Source organism: Charadrius vociferus, unplaced genomic scaffold, assembly GCF_000708025.1.
Source record: "Charadrius vociferus isolate BGI_N301 unplaced genomic scaffold, ASM70802v2 scaffold115, whole genome shotgun sequence".
NCBI lineage: Eukaryota > Metazoa > Chordata > Aves > Charadriiformes > Charadriidae > Charadrius > Charadrius vociferus.
The window spans coordinates 2151429-2171457 of NW_009648636.1; the positions used below are offsets into that span (position 1 = coordinate 2151429).

The 20029-nt window shown below is 38.1% G+C and overlaps 1 protein-coding gene across 1 annotated transcript in view; it reads right to left on the reverse strand.

Moving 5' to 3' along the window:
• Positions 1-903: 903 nt before the first annotated feature.
• TPCN2 (two pore segment channel 2) overlaps positions 904-20029 on the reverse strand; it is a 28216-nt gene continuing 9090 nt past the window's right edge. Inside the window, exons 8-25 of the mRNA XM_009886300.1 lie at positions 17267-17366; positions 16897-16962; positions 16450-16514; positions 14339-14436; positions 13866-13947; positions 12389-12475; positions 11610-11729; positions 11247-11306; positions 11034-11162; positions 10345-10394; positions 8655-8754; positions 7635-7706; positions 4859-4932; positions 4413-4503; positions 4223-4305; positions 3054-3135; positions 1702-1787; positions 904-982 (exon numbers count right to left, since the gene is read on the reverse strand). Of these exons, the coding sequence (XP_009884602.1) occupies positions 904-982; positions 1702-1787; positions 3054-3135; positions 4223-4305; positions 4413-4503; positions 4859-4932; positions 7635-7706; positions 8655-8754; positions 10345-10394; positions 11034-11162; positions 11247-11306; positions 11610-11729; positions 12389-12475; positions 13866-13947; positions 14339-14436; positions 16450-16514; positions 16897-16962; positions 17267-17366 (1524 nt within the window). The remainder of the gene's footprint in view (positions 983-1701; positions 1788-3053; positions 3136-4222; positions 4306-4412; positions 4504-4858; positions 4933-7634; positions 7707-8654; positions 8755-10344; positions 10395-11033; positions 11163-11246; positions 11307-11609; positions 11730-12388; positions 12476-13865; positions 13948-14338; positions 14437-16449; positions 16515-16896; positions 16963-17266; positions 17367-20029) is intronic.

Sequence of the window (20029 nt, forward strand, 5' to 3'; positions counted from 1 at the left end):
CGTTTGTTGGGGTTTTTTTCTGCCTTCTCTTTAAGTGAGAGACTCACAGTGATCATGGTGCTACATTCTGCCCAAAATTCCTTCCCCTCAGCTTTTTCATGGAATATGATACAGTCTAGAACAGGACTTGGGAGAAAGTAAAAGAAAGAGGTTCACTAAAAAGCAACATGAGAATATTTACATGGAAAACCACAAGTGCAATTGCTCCATTCAAAGTTCTAACTGCTCTCAATGTCACCAGCATGATGCAACCAGCACAAACTCTAAATCAAAAACAATGAAAAAGAGAAGACGTGCAAAGTAGGCATTCCCTGTTACTAAGTTGAAATTGATTGTGTTCCGACATAATTAACTCCTGAAAATTTGGTAAGATATGCTGGTGTCACATTTCAGTAAAAACAGTGTTTCAACTCTCACTACAAAAAGATTAAGGATTTCGTTCTGGTCCCGCCTAAACCATTCATTAATTGCAAGGCACAGCCCTTGCCACACTCGCCTACCAGAAAAGGCAGTTCCATTTTTTTGTGCTGAAAAAAGTAGCAGGCTTAGTGGTTACAAAGTTCATGCTTTAAAGTGCACTGTCATTTTAAACACACTTTCCCTTCTTAAAAAAAAAGAAAATAAAACATTCTGATACCAACAGTTTATAAAAATAACAGCTGCAATATTCTTCTAAAATTGCAACTTAAAACCAAGTCAAATTAGCAGGATTCAAATCTTTTTCAAAAAAAGATAAGAACCAAAAATAAAACACCTCTTTCTGCAGAGAATTGCCAAGCAAAACCTCACATATTGCCCTACAAGCCTCTCTCCTAACAGCACCTCACAGAAAATCCATTCAGTTTCTTCCAGCTGACAACCTCAAGAAAACAGAGGTCTAAGTAAATCAGTCCTTCCCACCAGTCACCTACATAACTGCAGGTGTGGGTGCTGGTGCAGTTTTTCCATCAACTCTTCCTCTGTAGGTTCTTCCAAAACATCTCTACAAAGAAAAAGCATGAGTTGTTAGGAGCAGCAAAGGGAACTTATCAGCATTTGTTTCTGCAATGCACGTACCGAGATGTAATGTGGGCTTGTTTCAAGAATGAAACAAGGAATTAAAGTTACAATACGTTGATGCTCCCTAAAGATCCATCTACTTGCAAGTGATCCATCCTTTACAGATGTGTCATGGAAACCAGCAGCTGTTTTCCCATAAGAAGCAGGGAAGCAATTTCCTGCGCACAGTACAACACAACTGAAGGTCAGTAGATTTGTTTTCCTGAAAAAGCTCCCAAATGAGAACATGTTCCCAATGCTACTATTGAATATCCAATGTGCACCAGAAGTTCCACTTGTGCATGATCATCAAGTATCAACTCACCACCCACAATTTCATAATAAGCCAAGAATATGCATCACTTTCCTCATCTTCCTTTTTCTTCTCCCTCTCAGCACAGTTGTGTCCCCCCCCTCCTGGCCCCCAAAACCTCTTCCTCTATCATGCTATGGGCAGAAAGCAATGAAAGGTTAGGCTACCAACTCAGCTTAAAGCAGGCTTAACTAAAGCATTTACTGAATTAGTCCAAGTTAACAGATGAAACAGTTTGCTTCAGAGGGAGGAAATGAGACAAGCCTTTTGTCCTCTTGCAGCCAGCACACTTTCTTTAAAACAGATGAACACAAAAACCTAGACAGATTATCAAGACTAGTTCAACTCACCTGAACATTAATTCGACTGTCCTCTGGTATTCAATATCTGAAAGAGGCTCTCGATGACAGCGACGGTCCCACTTGTGAATAAAGTTCTGGAACGTAAAAGAAACAGGAAAAAAAATTAAAGGCTGCTTCTACTGACACCAAAAAAGAGATTATATCACCTCAAGATGTTTGGGGGTAAGCTTTCTCATCTCACACAAAGAACAGCAGAACAGAAGGCAGCTCTGCTGCCTTCTACTCCTAGCAAGGACTGCCTCCTCAAGATAACTGTGTGAACTACCCACAAGAGTTCACCTGCTTTGAATTCTTTTCTCTTTAAAAACTCAACTAGATATAAACATAATCTTAGTCGAGGCATCATAACTTAAACTCAGCTTCTGGTTTTGTCATGTTGCCTTATCCATTTTGAATTACTCTAACAAATCAATACCTAGGGAGTAGACAAGACAGCTCAGGCAAAAAAAGGGAGAAAAATAGTGACATCCTGCTCTCCTGTTACAAAATGCTACATCTTGGCTCTTACAGCAAGTTTTGGCCACAGTCTTGCAGAGGTAAGCATTTGCAAGACTTCATAGGGTTAACCTCCAGCTAGAACAGAAATTCTTTTCTAAAACGTTCATTGGCAAGACTGAGACTTAGCATGAGACTCACACCTAAGTTCGTCTACAAGTTCGCTATTCTGCCTAAAGGAGTAAATTTTAGTTCTCGATGCAGTCAACAAGAGCCTCTCCAAAACAAGTTTTCATAGGTTTTAAGATGGGGTGAAGTGCCCTCTACAGGTACTCTGTTTCTTCCATTACTTCGAAGCCTACAATGATGAACCTGGGGTAGATGGCTATGATGAACATTCCCTTCACCATCAAAAACTCAAAAGGTATTCGGATTTGCAGAGAAGTACAGATACATGAGAAACCAGTGGAACTACATGTTCTTCACAACATTGCGTAGCTACCTACACTTCCACAGCTGCTTTAAAAAAATCCTAAGGATAACCTCTTCAAAATAAGCAATCAGTTTCAGTCTTCTAGTGTGAAACTGAATATGGGTGATAATTCAAATTGGGGTAGAAAGAAAGGGTAGGAAGAAACACAGGACAACTAAATCAAAAATGTAAATTTTAGAGTGCTAACTTCATTTGCTGACAAGTCAAAATTCAAAAGGTCTGCAGCCTGAATAACTAATGCTAAAGTTAAATGCTAGTGTACAAGACACAAGCAATTTTATAATACTTAAAATATTTTTAATCTCTACAGAGAGTGAGCTATAATGACAAATGTATATATGTTCTTTTAATTTCCCACACAAATCAGAACCTGTCTTCAGGATCTAACACGAAAAAACACACACTTCCTTACCTCTAGAAGTAAAGCCACAAAGAGATTAACCCAGATGACAGAGGAGATCAACCACCATGCTACAAAATAGATCTTTGCCCACCTGCAGATCAGATTAACAGACAATAAATAAAGTAGGCATTAAATAACCTCAGCCTTAAAGTGACCAAACAGCAATGAAATCACATTTTTCCTTGAAAGATAATACTACTTCCTTAATGTGAAGGGTGGTCTAGAATAAAAATAAAACACACTTAGCCTTTCATTAAGTTAGCCAAATAGACTTGCTCCCCTACTTCACGTACCTAATTAAACTCTGAAGGGACAGAAAAGCAGCCTAGTAGAAGTTGCACTGGATTACAGCAAAATATCCCTCTAGGGTAGTATCCTCTGAGAGTGGTCAAAAGCAGAAGCACAGGAAAGAACACAAAAATATGGCAAAATATGTACGATGCTACCCACTAAGTGCTCTTCAAATCTCCAACCATTTGCAGTTCAGAGATTTCTTGAGCTACAGGTAGCTTTCATTTATTGCAGATCCCAATGGATTTCTCTTTCACAACTTGTTCAGTCTTGACCAGACCATGTTAAACTTTTATCACACACAACAGCCTGTAGTTGCATTCTACAACTTAACTACATGCTGGGTTATCCAGCCAAGGATCACTGGAACAGCTCAAACCAGAGGCTATCCAGTTCATTCAAACAAAGTTAATAAATACAAATAAAAGATAAGCCTAAGGTTTTAAGTCTACAATATTTTTTTTTTTGCCCACAGGGAAGATACAGAAGCAGCCCAGAATTAATTACAGCAATTCACTAATATCTCACGTCTTTGAGACTGGCTCTATAGCAAAAGCCACCCACCCAATACATGTTGCAAGCCTATTTATAATCCACTGAAATAATTCACTCGGTTTTGGAACAAGATGACTACCAAGCCAGTTTCCAATCCCTTCTAAATGTGACCATGGATTTCATGGCATCCACCAAGCGCTAGACCAACCATCAAGCTACACAAGTTAAAGAACACCCATGAAGTCTTATTTCCTATATAACTGAATTGACCTAAAAGAAAGGTAAGTGGCACCCCCTCCAGAAGATGATAGCGCTGTGCATATAATTCTTGTTCAGTTACCTTATAAGCCAGATTTATATTGGATTTTTTCAATATTATTACTGCTACTTACGGACTTGAATATCTTGAAAACGCTTCCAAGAAGACTTGCCAGTTGTTTACCACCATCACATCCCAGAGGGTCACCAGTGCTGCCTAAATAACATGAGTAAAACAGTAGATGAGTGTTAATCCTCAGAAAACAAGGGAAGAGACAAGCAGAAAGGGAAAGAGGGACAGATTCCATCAGTAATCAGACTCACGGCAAAATCATCGAAGTTGTTCGGCCAATATTCCAGCTGTTCATAGGTCCCACACTGCAGAGTGCCATTATCATATGTTGTATTGATGGCACTATAAGAGAATTACAGGCTGATGTGAGCATAGCTTTCTACGTACTATACCTTAAAAACAAGATTCTTCGAGTGCCTTGTAGGAAGTTGTCTTATATGGGCAGAAAACAAGAAGTTGTTAAAAAAAGTACTTAAGCTACAGCAGGGTAAAATTGCAAGCTACAGATAAGCGTTCCTGCAGTTTCCATACAGCAAGAAGCAGGAGTAACAGATGAAAAAAAGTCTGTGTGGTTTAACATTAAAAAGGTGGCTCCAAGAATAAGAGGAAAAAACCCCCAAGCAAACAACACAAAAGGTACTGAGTTTCAGATGCTCTTGAAAAACAGTTTTCTGAGTAATGATGTTTAGCACGTTACCTGATATTTCCCATGGGAACAACGGCACCTTCAAATAGCATTATGCCAGTAATAGCAAATGCATAGAAAACCACCTGGAAGGAATATAAGCAAGTATTAGTTTTGAATATTTCTGTCACTAAAGGCAATTAACATAGAATTCATATTAGTACTACAGTTTAAGAAACTGGGTCAAGAACAATGCCTGAAGCTATTCAATTGAACATACTTCTCCATGTCTGCATTACTTAACTGTTTGCTCTTAGTTTTTAATGTTTTCTTTAACTTTCCACTGTTAAAATGCATTAAATCATTTTACTTTATGATCTATTTTACTTTTCTGTGTCTCAGAATGCTCATATTTAACTATTAACATTGCAGAAGAGTAACAAACAAAATGATACAATAGTACCTTTATTTACAAAAAGTAATCTAAATACGTGGAGAGCTTTCTGCTAGATTCAGTAAAAATAAGCTTTTACTAAACTTAACTGAATGACAAAACTAAGTCAGTATTTTATATTACATCAGCAACTTCTTTAAAAATGTTATATTAGTCTAAAAAGAAAGGTTTCAATAACAAAAAGGATTTTGGAACTTCTTTCTTACTTGTTAGAAATGCAAGCCTCTTTTTAAAGAGATACCTTTCACAGTCTGCAGCAGTTGCCTACGTGATTTTGCAGGTTTTAATCCTATAAAGATTGTTCTAGAAATAACCTACAACTTCACTCCTCTCAGTCCTAGGATGGCTTGAAACAAGCTGAGTCTTCAAATGCAAACGTCATTAGTCATATTTCTGTATTTTGCTACAAAAAAAGACCCAAGAGGGAAGTCTGGGAGGAGCAGAAGAGAGACTGCTCTGACCTATGAACCACAGCACTTTGAACACTACTGGAATGAGTTGAAGCTGACATTCCACAGCCTGCCAGAAGATGGGGTATCTGGCTTGGCAATAATAAAGTTAATTTTATTTTTTGAAAAAGATATATTTAAAACACACACTGCCTAAGAAATTAGCTAATCAGTTACATTATCAGCATCTGTTCCAGGCTAATATTAGGAAATATGTTTTGCATCAGCTGGTAACGGGAATTAGTCTTCACTACAGTAGAAGCTCAGTGACAGCTTCCTTGTAGCCTCAAGTAAAAGCAAATTAAATAAATGGAAGTGGCAAACACCATAGCAAACTTGCCTCACAACTGGCGCAAGATTACAATTCATACATCTGGCATTAAGGACAACCAGCAGCAGACACTTAAACCACTTCATGAGCATTACATCTTAGATATATGGATAAGGACACCACATTGAAATACTAATACACAATTCCCCAAAATAAAATCAAGCATATTACTACAGGCTCCTGCCATCTTAACTGTGTCTTTCAGCAACAAAAAGAGCTTCCAGCAGAATGCTACAGCCCAGGTGCAGCCATGCCAGTACCAACACTGCTTTGGGGTCCTAGCGTAAAGCCCAAAAGAGCTCACCCTTAATTGCTCTCCCCCAGGGCTCTGATGTGCAGGTTCTGTCAGATCCGGCAGCAGCAATGTCAGTCACTGCCTCCCCCACATATCCATGACACAACCCTGCCAGCCACTGACACGGTGACAAGCAAACGCGTGCTCCTTTAGCATGATTTATGTACTTAACCACAAACTGGCAAAATAAGCTGCTTAAAGGCTCAATGCAGTTTTGCTAATTACATTGAGTAACCAATTGAGTTATGCTAAGTTTCTCGTTATACTGAAGCTGTTCCTAACCTATTCAAGATTGCCATTTAGGTTCCTGAGACGTACTTTCACCTGCAAAGTCTCACTTCCCAGTTCATGCACTCCCAAGGTATTTCTCAGTTTCAAGAGCGGCTTCCAGTAGTAAGTGTGACTTGTACAGCACAAAGTTGTTACTATCTCAGCTTTGCCCAAACCAGTATCTTTATTTCAAATTGCAGCATAAACCTTTCCAGACTACAACTTAAGGCCCCTCCCCTACAGATAAAAGCAGAGATTAGTAATGACAAAAACAGAGCTTCTGGGTAAACTGCATGCTAAGTATATAGACTAGAACAATTTTTTTTAGACAATACCTAATACAGGCCAAATCCTCGGTCTCTAAGCATTACCTCAAATTAAGGTATTGAAAAAAAAGAAAAAACACACACACCAAAAAAACCCACCATGAACACCACCGCAAAAAGCCACCCAGGCACTCATTTGCCGTACCAGGAAGACATCATTGCAAAGCCAGAAACTCCAGAGTTGGGAAACGCAGGGTTTATATAATGGACATCACACATTGTGATCCATCCTTTAATCACATGTTTACAGAGCATATGCTTTACACAGACACACCTAAAACAGGATGGCAGAGGCTTTCAAAAATCACGTCCAAACATGCCATCTCAAGACCTGCTCAACTGAAAAAAAAGTGGATTTGCTGTTTACTTTAACATAAGCAAGCCAGAATAAGGAAAATTAGGCTACTTTTAGCATCAGATGAATTTTTATTTGAAACTAGAGTATCCAGCCTCAGACAAGCACTCTGAGGAAGTTTTAAATAATCCTTTAAAGACACTCCTGAAGGAAACTGATTAATGAGGCACTGTGACTGTGCGCAGCCTGTAACAAAACAGTAGTTTGCTGCAGCTTTGCAAGAAATGTCCCAGAGAAGAACTGGCTGATTGAGGTGAAGTGTTACTGTTAATGGTGATTGTCAAAGAACGTGGTTTACGTTGTTGAAGACAGACTCTTATTATACTGCTAACTGTAAGAAAAGAAATTAGTCTTGTATCATGACTTACCACAAGGATTCCTGCAAAGGCTCTCAAGTTTTTCACCAGATCCAGCAAGGTAGTAACAACCAAAGCCATGAACTAAAATAAAGCAGAATTTTATATGCATGACATTCACCACACTTCTAATCTGTATCAAATTATTTTTACTAAAAGGACAAAGAAATACCAATCAGGAAAGTGAAATATATGTAAATCCAGGTCATCTTTTATACAGTGATATTTCCATGAGATATTAAAATGAATGAAAAATGCTGTAGTCTCTCATACACACACGTTATGAAAAGTTTTAAATATACACAGGCACTGTGACTTAAAGGGCTATAGGCGTAGTAAGACTAGAACAAGAAAAAAGTCACAAGCGCGCGACAGCTCCAGAGTGACTGCTTCATATTTGATCCACATAATTTCTAGTTTACATTGTCAACTGACATTATCACCTCTGATTACATCAGACATTTATGGCTTATTGAACTAAGATACAAGTCGGGCACTTGGCATTAATTTGGGCTTAGCTTTCAAGCACGACTAAATGCAGGAATATAACAAAGTGATTTCAGACTCAAGTAAACATATTCTGGTGGAAATACCCATACCGGGAAAGTGGAAAGAGGGATTCATCCCAAAAAACCTTTTGCATGACCAAACATGTCTGGCAGTATCTAGTGAAAGCCAGCCTATCACCTCCCAAGTACAAAGTTCTCCAGTAATATCATATCCACTTATTAATTAAGATTGAAGCATTATGCAGTTTGCAGAAGTGTTTCTGGATGCGTTTGCCCACTTCAGAATACCAGCATTAACTGCAGCAACATCAACAGAACTTCCCTGCCATCTCAACAGAAAAAAACAGCTAAAAAGAGAGTTTGTGAGGTGCCGTGTCATAGTCTAGACAGTTAGAGCTGAGTTATAATACCACTCAGGAACAAAAGAATTGCAGTCTACTAAAAGTTATTCTAAAAGGCTTTAACAAAATTTATTGTTTGATCAAAAAAAAGAAATCAGAAGTGTAGAGGGATAAACACACACCTTCATATTAGGAATAATCCGCAGGAACCTGAACACAATTAACATGTTCCCCAATCGCACCATATCCCACAGGGATAACAAGCCCATGAACTCAGGTCTCCTAGGAAAGATGGTAAAAAACAACAAATCAGAGAAACAGCCCATGAAAGAAAGACACAGTTAAATCTACTGGGCTGCAGGTAACTGTGAACTCCCCACAACTTTTGGTTAACATCCAGGGCATATTAAAAAATTTGGGGAAAAACAACACACCACAAACATCTTACACCCGTATTCTACAGACAATACGCATACACTTCAAATGTCAGCCTGAGTTTTAGCTGACTTTTACACTGTCATGCTGGATGCTGCTTTGCTGGAAAGGTAGGCAGGTGGTGGGGGACAACAGATGTTAATGAAAAAACTCCTTGGTAACACAGATGCTAAATCACGATTTGCATCACCAATATATTCAACTCTAACAATAAAATAAGACAACACTGCATAGAATGCATATTCTAGAATAACAGTCACACCTTCACCCTTTCCTGCAGGTGTTACATCTACAGACCAAGCATTTACCAACAGCACACTCCATAAGCAGCATGAGGACTCAGAATGACTCATCTGGGTTATAATCTGTTTGCAGTGCCTGACACAATAAAAACCTAACAAGTATTACTGGTGCTTCAAGATACTACCGTACTGCAAAGATTACTGTATAATCTACATTCAAGAATCAAAGGACAAAAAATCAAACCCAAATAAAATCAATCATAAGTTAGATCAATAGTTAATGCCATTAGTTTGTTAGCAATTAATATCCTTATGGCAACCCTCGCTTTTGAGTGACAGGAGTGCAAGAAGTGTTCAAAAACAAACTCATTTCTAGCAGCAAAATCTACCAGGTCTCTTTAAAAATACTACTGTAAATTAAGATAACTTCTTGATATCCTGAAAAATTAGGGAGAGCCAATGTCTTAAGAATGAGCTTATATAAACGGAGTATTAGAATGCGTTATAAATCCCCCCCGAAAGTAAGATTCAGGAAATCCTCCAGAAGTCCTTTGCTTTCCTATTTTGTTGTGGTGGCAGTTTTCAAATTTTAAGAGACGAAACAATGATTTTTATGCTTTTCATAATGAAAACAGATCAAGATAGTTATCCAAGAACTGCTTGAGCTTAAGGAAATCAAAATACAACTGCTTGCTATTCCAGTATAGATTAGTAGTTTAAATCCATGGGAATATTTCTATTAATTTTTAAAGCACAAAACAAAACTCAGACTTCAGTCTATGTACAGGGGTGAGGGGGCTTCACCAGCTGTTTAAGAATTCATGTAATTGGGCTTATGGACAATATGATGCTAGGTTAGTAGCTGCTTGTGTATGTTGTACCAAATTCCTTCCTGCACCTTTAGGTCTGCCAAGACTTATTTTTACACCAGATTACAAGTAATGAAAATGCATTTTTCTCAAAATAGCTAAACAAAACTAGAATTTATAAAAAAGAAGTCAGTAATTTTCTTTCACTTATCCATATTGCATGGCCTCTAGGGGCTAATAAGGTTAGAAATTCTACTAGGTTTGGTAAATTATGGACTGGGCTGACAATCATACTGTAATGACATATGCATGTATTAACAGGTATGAACGTTCCCCTGACCCACCCCAGATACTGAGCAAAGTGCAACAGTTCAGAGATTACGTACCAACCAGGATGAGGAAATCCGTACACAGCAAAAGTTGCAATCTCCAACACCTTTAGTTAGCAAATTTTAAAAAAAAAAAAAAGGTCAAAACCTTACTTTGCAATTTTGAGTTTCAAAAGTTACGTAAGTTTCTTAACAGGAAACATTTTCAAGAGCTTTAAGCCCTAATTTGACACACTGCAAAGCTCTGAAATTGTCATATTTGACTCGGTATTCCCCAAATTAATCCAATGTACATACATAATCCAACGGTGATACACATAAGGATATACAATTAATTACATTAACCATGAATTTGGCCTCATCTGCTGTATGGGTTTCAAGCTTTTATCAAATAATGACAACCTTCTGCCACTCTTTTCTTTATTCGAACAAAATGATTTTTAACTACATTACAGAATTCCTTATGTAAGGACTCCAGGAGTTGAAAGTCTCCAAATAACATTATAAAAAGGCTTCTTACAAGAAAGCACGCCTCTTCCATGAATTTAAAAAAGCCTGCCTCCAGAAAGTAGACACTAAGAGTACCACGTGTGGTGAAAACGTTCAAGCCACTGAAAACGATAACGCTGGCTCATGCTGTTTAACTCAGCATGAGTGTTGAATAAAAATCAATTCCACTAGCTCTTGCAGTTCCCAATCATCCTAGTCAAGAAATCCAGGAATACAGAAGTTAACAAAAAGCTCACCAGCAAAATTACAGTCAGAAGTCCATCAAATCTATTGCTTGGGTATGATAAGTATCTTCTCCAGCCCATTGCTAAGATTTTCAGCAACATTTCCAGCAGATAGCAGAGGATGAAGAAGCAGTTGATAGCCTTTACCCCCCCAAAAAATAATAAATTAGAATTATTGACATCTCGGAGAACAGCAATAACTGTAGGAATACTGTTGCATCTTACCCCCAGGAAAAAGTCATCTCGTTCAGAAGGCTGCTTATCTGCATCCATCACCAAAACCACCTTAAACAACAGAAAATATTTTAGGAATCCACTGCTTTACTGCTGAACAAGACAGATTTTTAAGCACAAGAACAAGACAGTATTTTATGCTTTGCACAGTCCTTTTCAAGCATTCCCAAAAAGTAATTTTTAACTGCAGGTTTTCTCTAAGACTTTGTATGACTGAAGCATGCCGAACAAACATCTGCTGCAAAAAGTGGTTATCAGAACAGAAATTAAAAACCAAAACCATAAGTGAAGTTTGTAGCTGGGGGCGGGAAACACACACAAAAGACACCAAACCAAGAAAGACTTTTTACTTACACAGATAGAAACAATGTTTGCAAGGGCTACGACATTCCCCAAGTACCCAAAGTAGGGATGGCCAAAGGCAAACTGCATTTTCTGCATAAAATGGGATTGGTACTCTGGACTGGGAGGATGCTGAAAAGAACACAAAGGATTTGCTGAGACACAAAGTGTAAACATTTTAATAATGACACAGGGAAAAAACACCCAGCCTCAAATTTAAGATATAGACCTTTTCAAAGCAAAACTTTTCAAGGCCACATGCTATTTTTGACATTTTAGTTGGAATGTGCTTTCAAGGTCTAGCTATTAGCAGCAAGAGATCATTTCCGATTAACAAATAGGTTGGCGATTATGGCACAATACAAGATAATGTCAAAGAAAAGAGATAATCCAACCTTTCTCTAATTCCTATTCCTCGTTTCCTTTTAATGATTCTTCCTATTAAACAAAATACACCCGCAGAGCCCTCATCTATTTTGTCTGGCCAAGTCACTTAAAAATGCTGACAGAACAACCAAGCATGCCTTTTGTATATTTAACACTACCTGGCAATACCAAATTAATGCTGCAAAAGCCCCCAACGTGATGCCATTTGTGACTGTACGAGCAAGCCACAAAGAACTAAAGTTAAAAAAAAAAAAAAATAAATAAAATCAATGACACTTGATCACGCCCTGCATTCAACAAGTTGAAGTCTTGTTTATACTCTTTATAGCAGACTACCATGGCTTATTTTTGTGCAAGACCACACCCAACTTATGACATTTTATAAATGACTGTAAGATACATACTTGCTTAATGGCATCTTTGTCTAGTTCTTCAAAGAGCTTCTGAAACTGGGCAGCTGACAGCTGGTCACAGGAGCACATTTTTAGTGACTTCACATGCAAGAGAAAAATTCAGATCAACACCTGCAATAAGTGCATCTTCAGAGACTGCCAACACCCTCAGACTACTTTAAAAGTCTAGGAATAGGGATAAAATACAACCTACACCAAGGTATTAGAGTGAGTGCCAGTATTGCTTTGCTTTAACACAGAACTGCCACATTACTGTGGGATTTGTCTCGCCTTTTCTATTTTCCCTCTCTGGGATCACATGCTGCTTAAGAAGGAGCACGGTCTTTTGACATACTTGAATTCTTAGTCTCATCTAATATTGCCATTCCTTTATTCCAAGGAATGAAGATACTATGTCAGTTATCACTGTTCTGCAGAAGTTACTACCTGAAAGGATGGAATTATTTCAAAAGTTGTGACATGATGAAGACACTTCCATAGCATGCTAAACATTAACTTCAACTGTAGCACACACAGCAACAAAAGAAATGGAAAAAACCCACCAGCAACAAGAAGAAAAGCTAAAACTTGGATTTATATACCTAACTAACAATGCAATGGGCAGGTCAGCATAATTACAAAGCAGGGTGTTTATTTTCAGGCTACTGCATTTACACATTCCCTATCCCAGACAGCAACAACTGTAAGCAATACACTACACCTCTTCATTCCACTTCTAACCCCTACATTGCAGCCAGCCAACTGCTGATGCTATAACCATCAGCTCTGAGTTGTCACTTCCCTTTGGCAGAGGATCTTACAATATGGACTTCAAAATCCTGCTGCAGTGTTCTTTTCAAAAAGCAGCATTACTTTTATGTAGGTTTTTTTGTAGCACTAATAATCTCTGCAAGTCCTATTAGAGCCAATTTCTCTAGTCTCTGAAAATCACGGCATGAACTGCAACATTAATCAAGTCTTTAGTTAAGGAAAACGACTCTCCCTGTAGCCTGGTACAAGTATTAATACCTAGAGGGTATTATTATTTAGCACAGCTAAAATTCCATTAAAAAACCCACATTTTCAAATGGTAGATGAAAGTTGCCACAGACAGCAGCTCTAGACCACGGTGAGAAACGCTCTACGTCCAGAGATAGAGTAAAGCAAATGAAAAAATTAGCTCTGCAAAACAAGAGTTTTCCTTACTCTACACCTCTCTACAGGTGAATGCATTTCTTGTCACACCAACCAAAGAAGTAGCAATCTTAAGGCGAAATCACTGCATAGAGACTGGTTTTGTTCTGATGACCAAAACATAAGCAAAGCTGGGCCCCCGTTCACAATTAAAGGAAAGAGCATTAAGAAAGCTAAGCTGAAAGCTACTACTCCTAGATTGATGGTGTGATTAAGGAAACCTCCATTTCCACAGCTGTCCCATCAGAGGGTTTGACAGTCACCACCATAAAGACTAAGAAAATCCAGTTCTTACTCTTGTGATCGCTTGCTTGCAGCGAGCATCCATTTCAACTTTCTGCAGCACCTGTTGTAAGGCCCCAACGCTGACATACGACCTATTTAAAAGAAAATAGCATGCGCCCTGAAACAGGTAAGTGTCCTGACAGCAAAAAATAGCTATTCCAAATGCATTCCTGACTTAAACAGGATAATGGAGAAACTGGAAGACCAAAAAAGGGCAAGTGTAATGCCTATCTTTAAAAAAGATTCCTTTTTTTTTTTAAAAAAAAAAGCAGACAAAATTATACATAGAAATAAAAAGGAAAGAGACCCCATAAGAGTCCCAAACAGTGTGTTATAAACATCCAGTTAAAGAAAAAAATAAAGTGAGAGAGATGCACAACAAACTGCCATTTATCAAGAAGTAAATATACTAAACAAGACAAGATGACCAAAAATTTGCTCTTTTCTCCTAGATAATCTACTGTTTCAACATTCTTCACTTACTGTTCTGCATTAGTAGGGGTCTCTTTCAGGGAAGAAAGCACTTCAAAGGCAGCTCGGATTCCCAATCTTCTCCTGAAGAGGGAAGACTGAACTGATTTCTGGACAGTAAAAACACCATGGAGGAGACAATTTATTTACACTTGTTTAAAGGAAATCAACCAGATGATACAAGTATGACCCGTAAATTATTTGCCCAGCCCTTAGACAAAACCTACTGCAAGCCTCAAATGGCCATATCTGTTCAACTAAAATAATTTCTCAGGAAGGCAAGATACTATTTTCTGTCTCCCACTGCCAAAGCCCCTATCACTAGCCACGATATCTACTTGTCCACCAGCCCCACTGGTCAGACACTCTGCAGTTTAAAACTAATACCATGAAGAGTCATAGGCTGAAATCAGCGAAGCCTGTTCCCACCAGAAGGACTGTGAGAATATCAGGGCTACCCAGCTCTTCATGCAGTACTATGTCCTATGGTTAGATAATATACTGATCCTCTGGCACACCCCCCAGATTTGTGATTACAGATCAGAATAGGAGACCTCCCCAGGCCTCGCTCCCTTCAAGAAGTCCGTGTACAAGAAGGAAGCAAATGAGTCTCTAGATTTCAAGTAAACATCCAGGTCATGGTTTGGTTTTTTGGGGTTTTTTTGGGGTTTTGTTTTTTTTTTTTTAATTCTGGATTGCGAAGGCACATGCCTGTTCTGCAAACAACAGCGACAGCAAAGCTTGAGTATTCACAGAAATTCATACTACTACGCTAAGAGAAGAGTTAGACAGCTTGTCCAACTCCAGCTTCTTGCCAAAAAGAAGAAAGCCAGAGCCACAATTTTTCATGCTTCTGTTTTGGGTTTGGTTTTTTTCTTTCCCATAGTAATAACTTTCAAACTGAGCTACTTTATTGGGAGTCAGATTATGGCATGCTCTCACACGGGAAAGAGGAAAATTGAGAAAGAAAAGAAGAGAGCAGGAGGAAAGGATTACAAATATCGCTCTTTGCACATGCTAGGTTTAAACATCCCCCTCCCACAAGAGAGTGAGGGCTATTCCTTCTGTGTAGTATTGCCCAAAGCTTACTATCTAACAAACTTTATCTTCTCTCTGGAGCTCTACAAGAGCATTACAGTTCCTCCCAGATTTTTCAACTGCACTCTCTCATACCGTAAACAAACGCACTTACACTATTTCCTGCTAAAGGAATCCAGATTGCACTCCCAGTTGGAGACTAAACAACTGGTGTACATAATGCAACAAAGCACATCACACAGCTTGTTAATAAAGGAAAAAGAACTTCTAGTGATGAGTTTAATCGTCGCCACAGATTGCACACTCCTTGAACAACATGCAAAAGTACAATCACTTTGTCAGCTTTTATTTGTCTAATGTAGACAGCTGAGTCAAAGAAGGTCCTTACACTACACATCAGATTCACATTCCACAAAATGGAAAGTTACATATGATCAGGCATCTTCCAGACGCACATTGAAGTATCACACAGATGACTGACATTGCACAGAGAGTAAGCACAGGTTCCTTTTATTCGAGATAATCACAAGGCTTAAGTTCATCTGTTAAAGGCAGCAGACTGCCCTAATCATTCTAACACCACACAACCCCACCACGGTAAGAGTGAAATACAAAATACCAGAAACACCAAACATGAAGATGTTTCACTCAGCGATTCTTTTTTTATTGAAGGCTTCTAATATTGTGTTACTCAGAGAAATTAAGTGCTAGGATTTGCAACAGTAGCTATTTAAATAGCACAGCAGGTTTTCTTCACAGACACCAGGTTTAAGCTACTTGTTGGCTTGTCCTTGTTCAGTTTTATAATACTTTCATTTATTTTTTTACCCCCTATAATAGTCAAAGTTGCAGATCCACAGCATACATGGAAGTGCACAAGCAGGCAATTTTGTCATGGAAGAGGATCAACTACAAAAGCATACAAGGAGAAAAGTAAATACATAAAAGAACCTTTAATATCTTAAAACTGTATCTACAACCAGGGTGGGCACACTGCTTTAATACACAGATGAAACTTTTAATACTCAAGGCTTCACAGTTGTAAGGTTATGGCAGAATACAGAGATTAGGAATGCTTTACTCACCAGAAGGTATCCTCGAAACTGGTTGTATATTATTGCTGTAAGCAAGTTCATCAGAAACAAGTTGCCTATTGGGAAAAAACAAGCAGTAAGAATTGCTGAAATACATATCTGGTTCTCAAAGAAGTTACAACATGTAGAGTAAATCAGATGTAAAAAAAAAAGATTAGCTTTCTTGTGTTTGATTTCCAAAAAGTTTTTGATGTTTGAATATACTGTAAGGCACCCATTCCCCTATGGTACATTACAGAAAAAAAAATACTAACCCCAAACCTTAAGTACCTTCCATTAAAATTATCTTTTAAGACACTATACAGTAATTTGAAGAAACACAGAAAAGGCGAAATTTATGGATAAGCTTTCCTAGAAAAGTAAAACATTCTGCAGCTGGTATGGACAATTGTCAAAGTTAAAGTGCCTTTAAATTACTGAACACAAGAGGTAACTTACCTAATACAGTGAAGAGTATGAAGAAGATTGAATACGCTCGATTCTTTGAATATGCAGGAATCATCACTGTATCAGATTATTTAAAAAAGAAAATAACAATTTAATGCTTATGATGAAAACTGGACACTATCAGTTTTTGGCAAGTGGTAAAAGCTCGTACATAGCTCAACTTTACAGTCGCATATATAATTACACCAAAGCAAAGGCAAGAAGAATCATATCACTAAAGGCATGAAAAATCTTTACATAACCTTCCGCCGGCTGTACGAAGAACTATCAGCTGAAAGAATGGTTATAGTAGACTGAAGATAATATTAGCCTACTATTCTTTGAAGAGAGAGACAAGAGTTATTTCTGAAAGACTGCTCACCATCAGGATTATTTGCAGTAGTTAGCAGGACCAGCAGTGATGTCAGTGAATCTGGCAAATTCCGGAAATACCCCACCCACTCCTTATCCTGCTGGCCATCCTAGTCAGAGAGATGTTCATTGTTAGACAAACACTAAAGAATCACTGAGGTTGTCTTGCGAAGGCAGGGGGGAAAAAATTAAAAGAAACAGCAGTCAATAATCAATTTCTTACACACACAATCAAATCTATCCCGTGGAAAAAAACGAGACAAGCATAAAAATTAGGAAAATGTGTAGGAATACAGTGCAATCACTTCACTTATTAACAGCCATTAAAAAACATAAGGAAGAACAGCAAGCTGAGACAGACACAGGAAGCTTGATATAGAATTTGTCTAGCTAGCACCTCAGGCCCAGGAAGAACAATAACGTCACAAACTGACAGTACAGGAACCTGAAGCCACTCTTGACTGATAAAAAGCATCACCTCTTAGCCTGCAAGAGACATTAACGTACTAGAGATAAAAGGATTCGCTAAACATTATTCAAAAAAAAAACCCCCAAACACACACAGACTAATACCATCTTCAGTCTCAACTTGCATTATAAAAATTATCGTAGAGTAGAAGCAGCTTGCTTTGTTATTCCAGCTACTGCATGCCGTACCTCAGTGTAGATGGAAACCTAATCACCCTGAATTGTATACTCGAGGGCTACACTCCAGGACTCATCCAAAAGTATAATATCATGTGAGGACAAGATCAAAATAGATCTTGTCTATACTGAAGAAGAGAAACTAAACAGACTGCTCAGTAATGAAGAGCACCCTCAATAACTACCATGTTAAAAAAGATCCTTGCCTATAGATTACGAGCTCCTCTCTAACACCTACATCTCTACCAGCATACTCACTGACTTTGTCTCTCACTTCCCCTTTGACTTCCGAATAGAAATCCACATCCTCCAAATTAGTTATTTGCACAAAAGTTACTGCCGCTACTCAGAACAAAGGTTTTCCCCTTTCTCTAGTTACCCCCTTACTGTAATTAAACAGAACCCCCGAGTATGTAAGATCTATACAGAACACAGTCAGCCAAGTTATAGGTCTCTTTTCAGTTAGATACGTGAAGATGTACTTAAAGTACAAGTGCAAGGGTAGTCCTCATCTTATTTTAGAGAAAATAAATATTTACACAAATAACAGCACACAATATAAAGCAATATGCTATAACCAGCATTAGTGGACACGACAGGAGCTGTTGGGCAGGTGGAAAGCAGGCAACTGTTCTGTTTTGAAAAGAATGAAGATTCAGAATGCTTTGTACAACATCAATGAAAATATTACATAGGCCTCAAACATCGGGGCTGGGGGGCAGGGAAAGAGATCAGTGCTACAGCACCCACAAAATATTGGCAAATACTTTGGTGACTAAGATAATCAAAATCATGCTGTGGCCCAGTGCAAACATCAGACCATCTGCTAAAGCTCTGATGGTACCAGAATTTTCATCAAAAACACACTGTGAGGTTGGTCTTGGATCATCCACACTTAGTTATTTTTTCCTCCACATTCACGCAGAGACAGCTAAAAAAGATGCAGAGAGCAAACAATACAAACATGAATCATGCAGCACGGAACTAACAGCCCTTGAATCTGCTGCAAAGACTAGAAAAATGTACCTCTGGAGGACATACACAAGACAATGCAAAAAAAATCCTGAGGCATAAATTTCATTACTAAATGTACTTTTAGAACTTGCTTTCAACATTTTGCCTTGTTAGATACAATTAATTTGCATGGGTATTAGACTAACAAATCAAAAAGGAAAGACTGCTCTCTAATTTGTTATTTTTTACCTAAATGTATACAAAACTGATTGGTTCAGGTATATAAGTTATATTCCCATCCACTGGGAAAGCTCAGAACTGAAATTAGATGTGACATATACAGAAAATACAAAGACCTAGTATGCAACTAAACAAAGGGGGAAAATAAAGCTCTGCTTCTAATTTCAGAAATTCTATAACATGGGGATTCGAGGAATTTGCCAATCATGAGGAAGACTAGAAGCAGGCTCAAATGCAAATTGCAATAGGAACAAAGGTGCAAAACCGAGGTTAAGGAGAGGACTAAAATTACTGGGAGAGGTACACAACATATCTTTGTGCTCACAGGAACACCATTTATGGAAGGCCTTAAAAAGCAAGTACAAAAAAAAAATATCTGAGTATGCTACGTTAAAATACAGGAAGCTTCGAGGAGAGAGGGAACATACCCTGGAGCACTGGAACACAAAAGTGACTTTAACCCCAAAACTTTAAATTTGCTTTTCGGAAGCAGGAAGAGAAAAAACAAGAAGAAAAAAAACAAAGAGATCAGAAATCAAAACATCGGAATAACGCAGGCAAAAACCTACCAAGGCATGGCCAGGGATACCAGTATTGGAAGATAAGAAAACACAGAAGAAACTAAACTTAGCAAAAAGCTAGATAAGGAAAAGAGAAAAGAAATGAGTGATAATATAAACAAAAAAGTGACAAGATTAAGAGCTTAGAACACAGAACAGTATAGGTTTCAACAAAAGCAGAGAAATAACTCAAAGGATCAAATTGGAGAACTGTATAAACAGACTTTCAATTTCACACCTGTGATAATGGCATCAATGCCAGTAACATGCAGGACGATAAACAAATAAAGATGTCGACCACATTTTAGTATGGAACTATCTAACTACGCTCTGAGCAGCGGAGCTAGACTAATAAAATAATATGCCACAGCTTA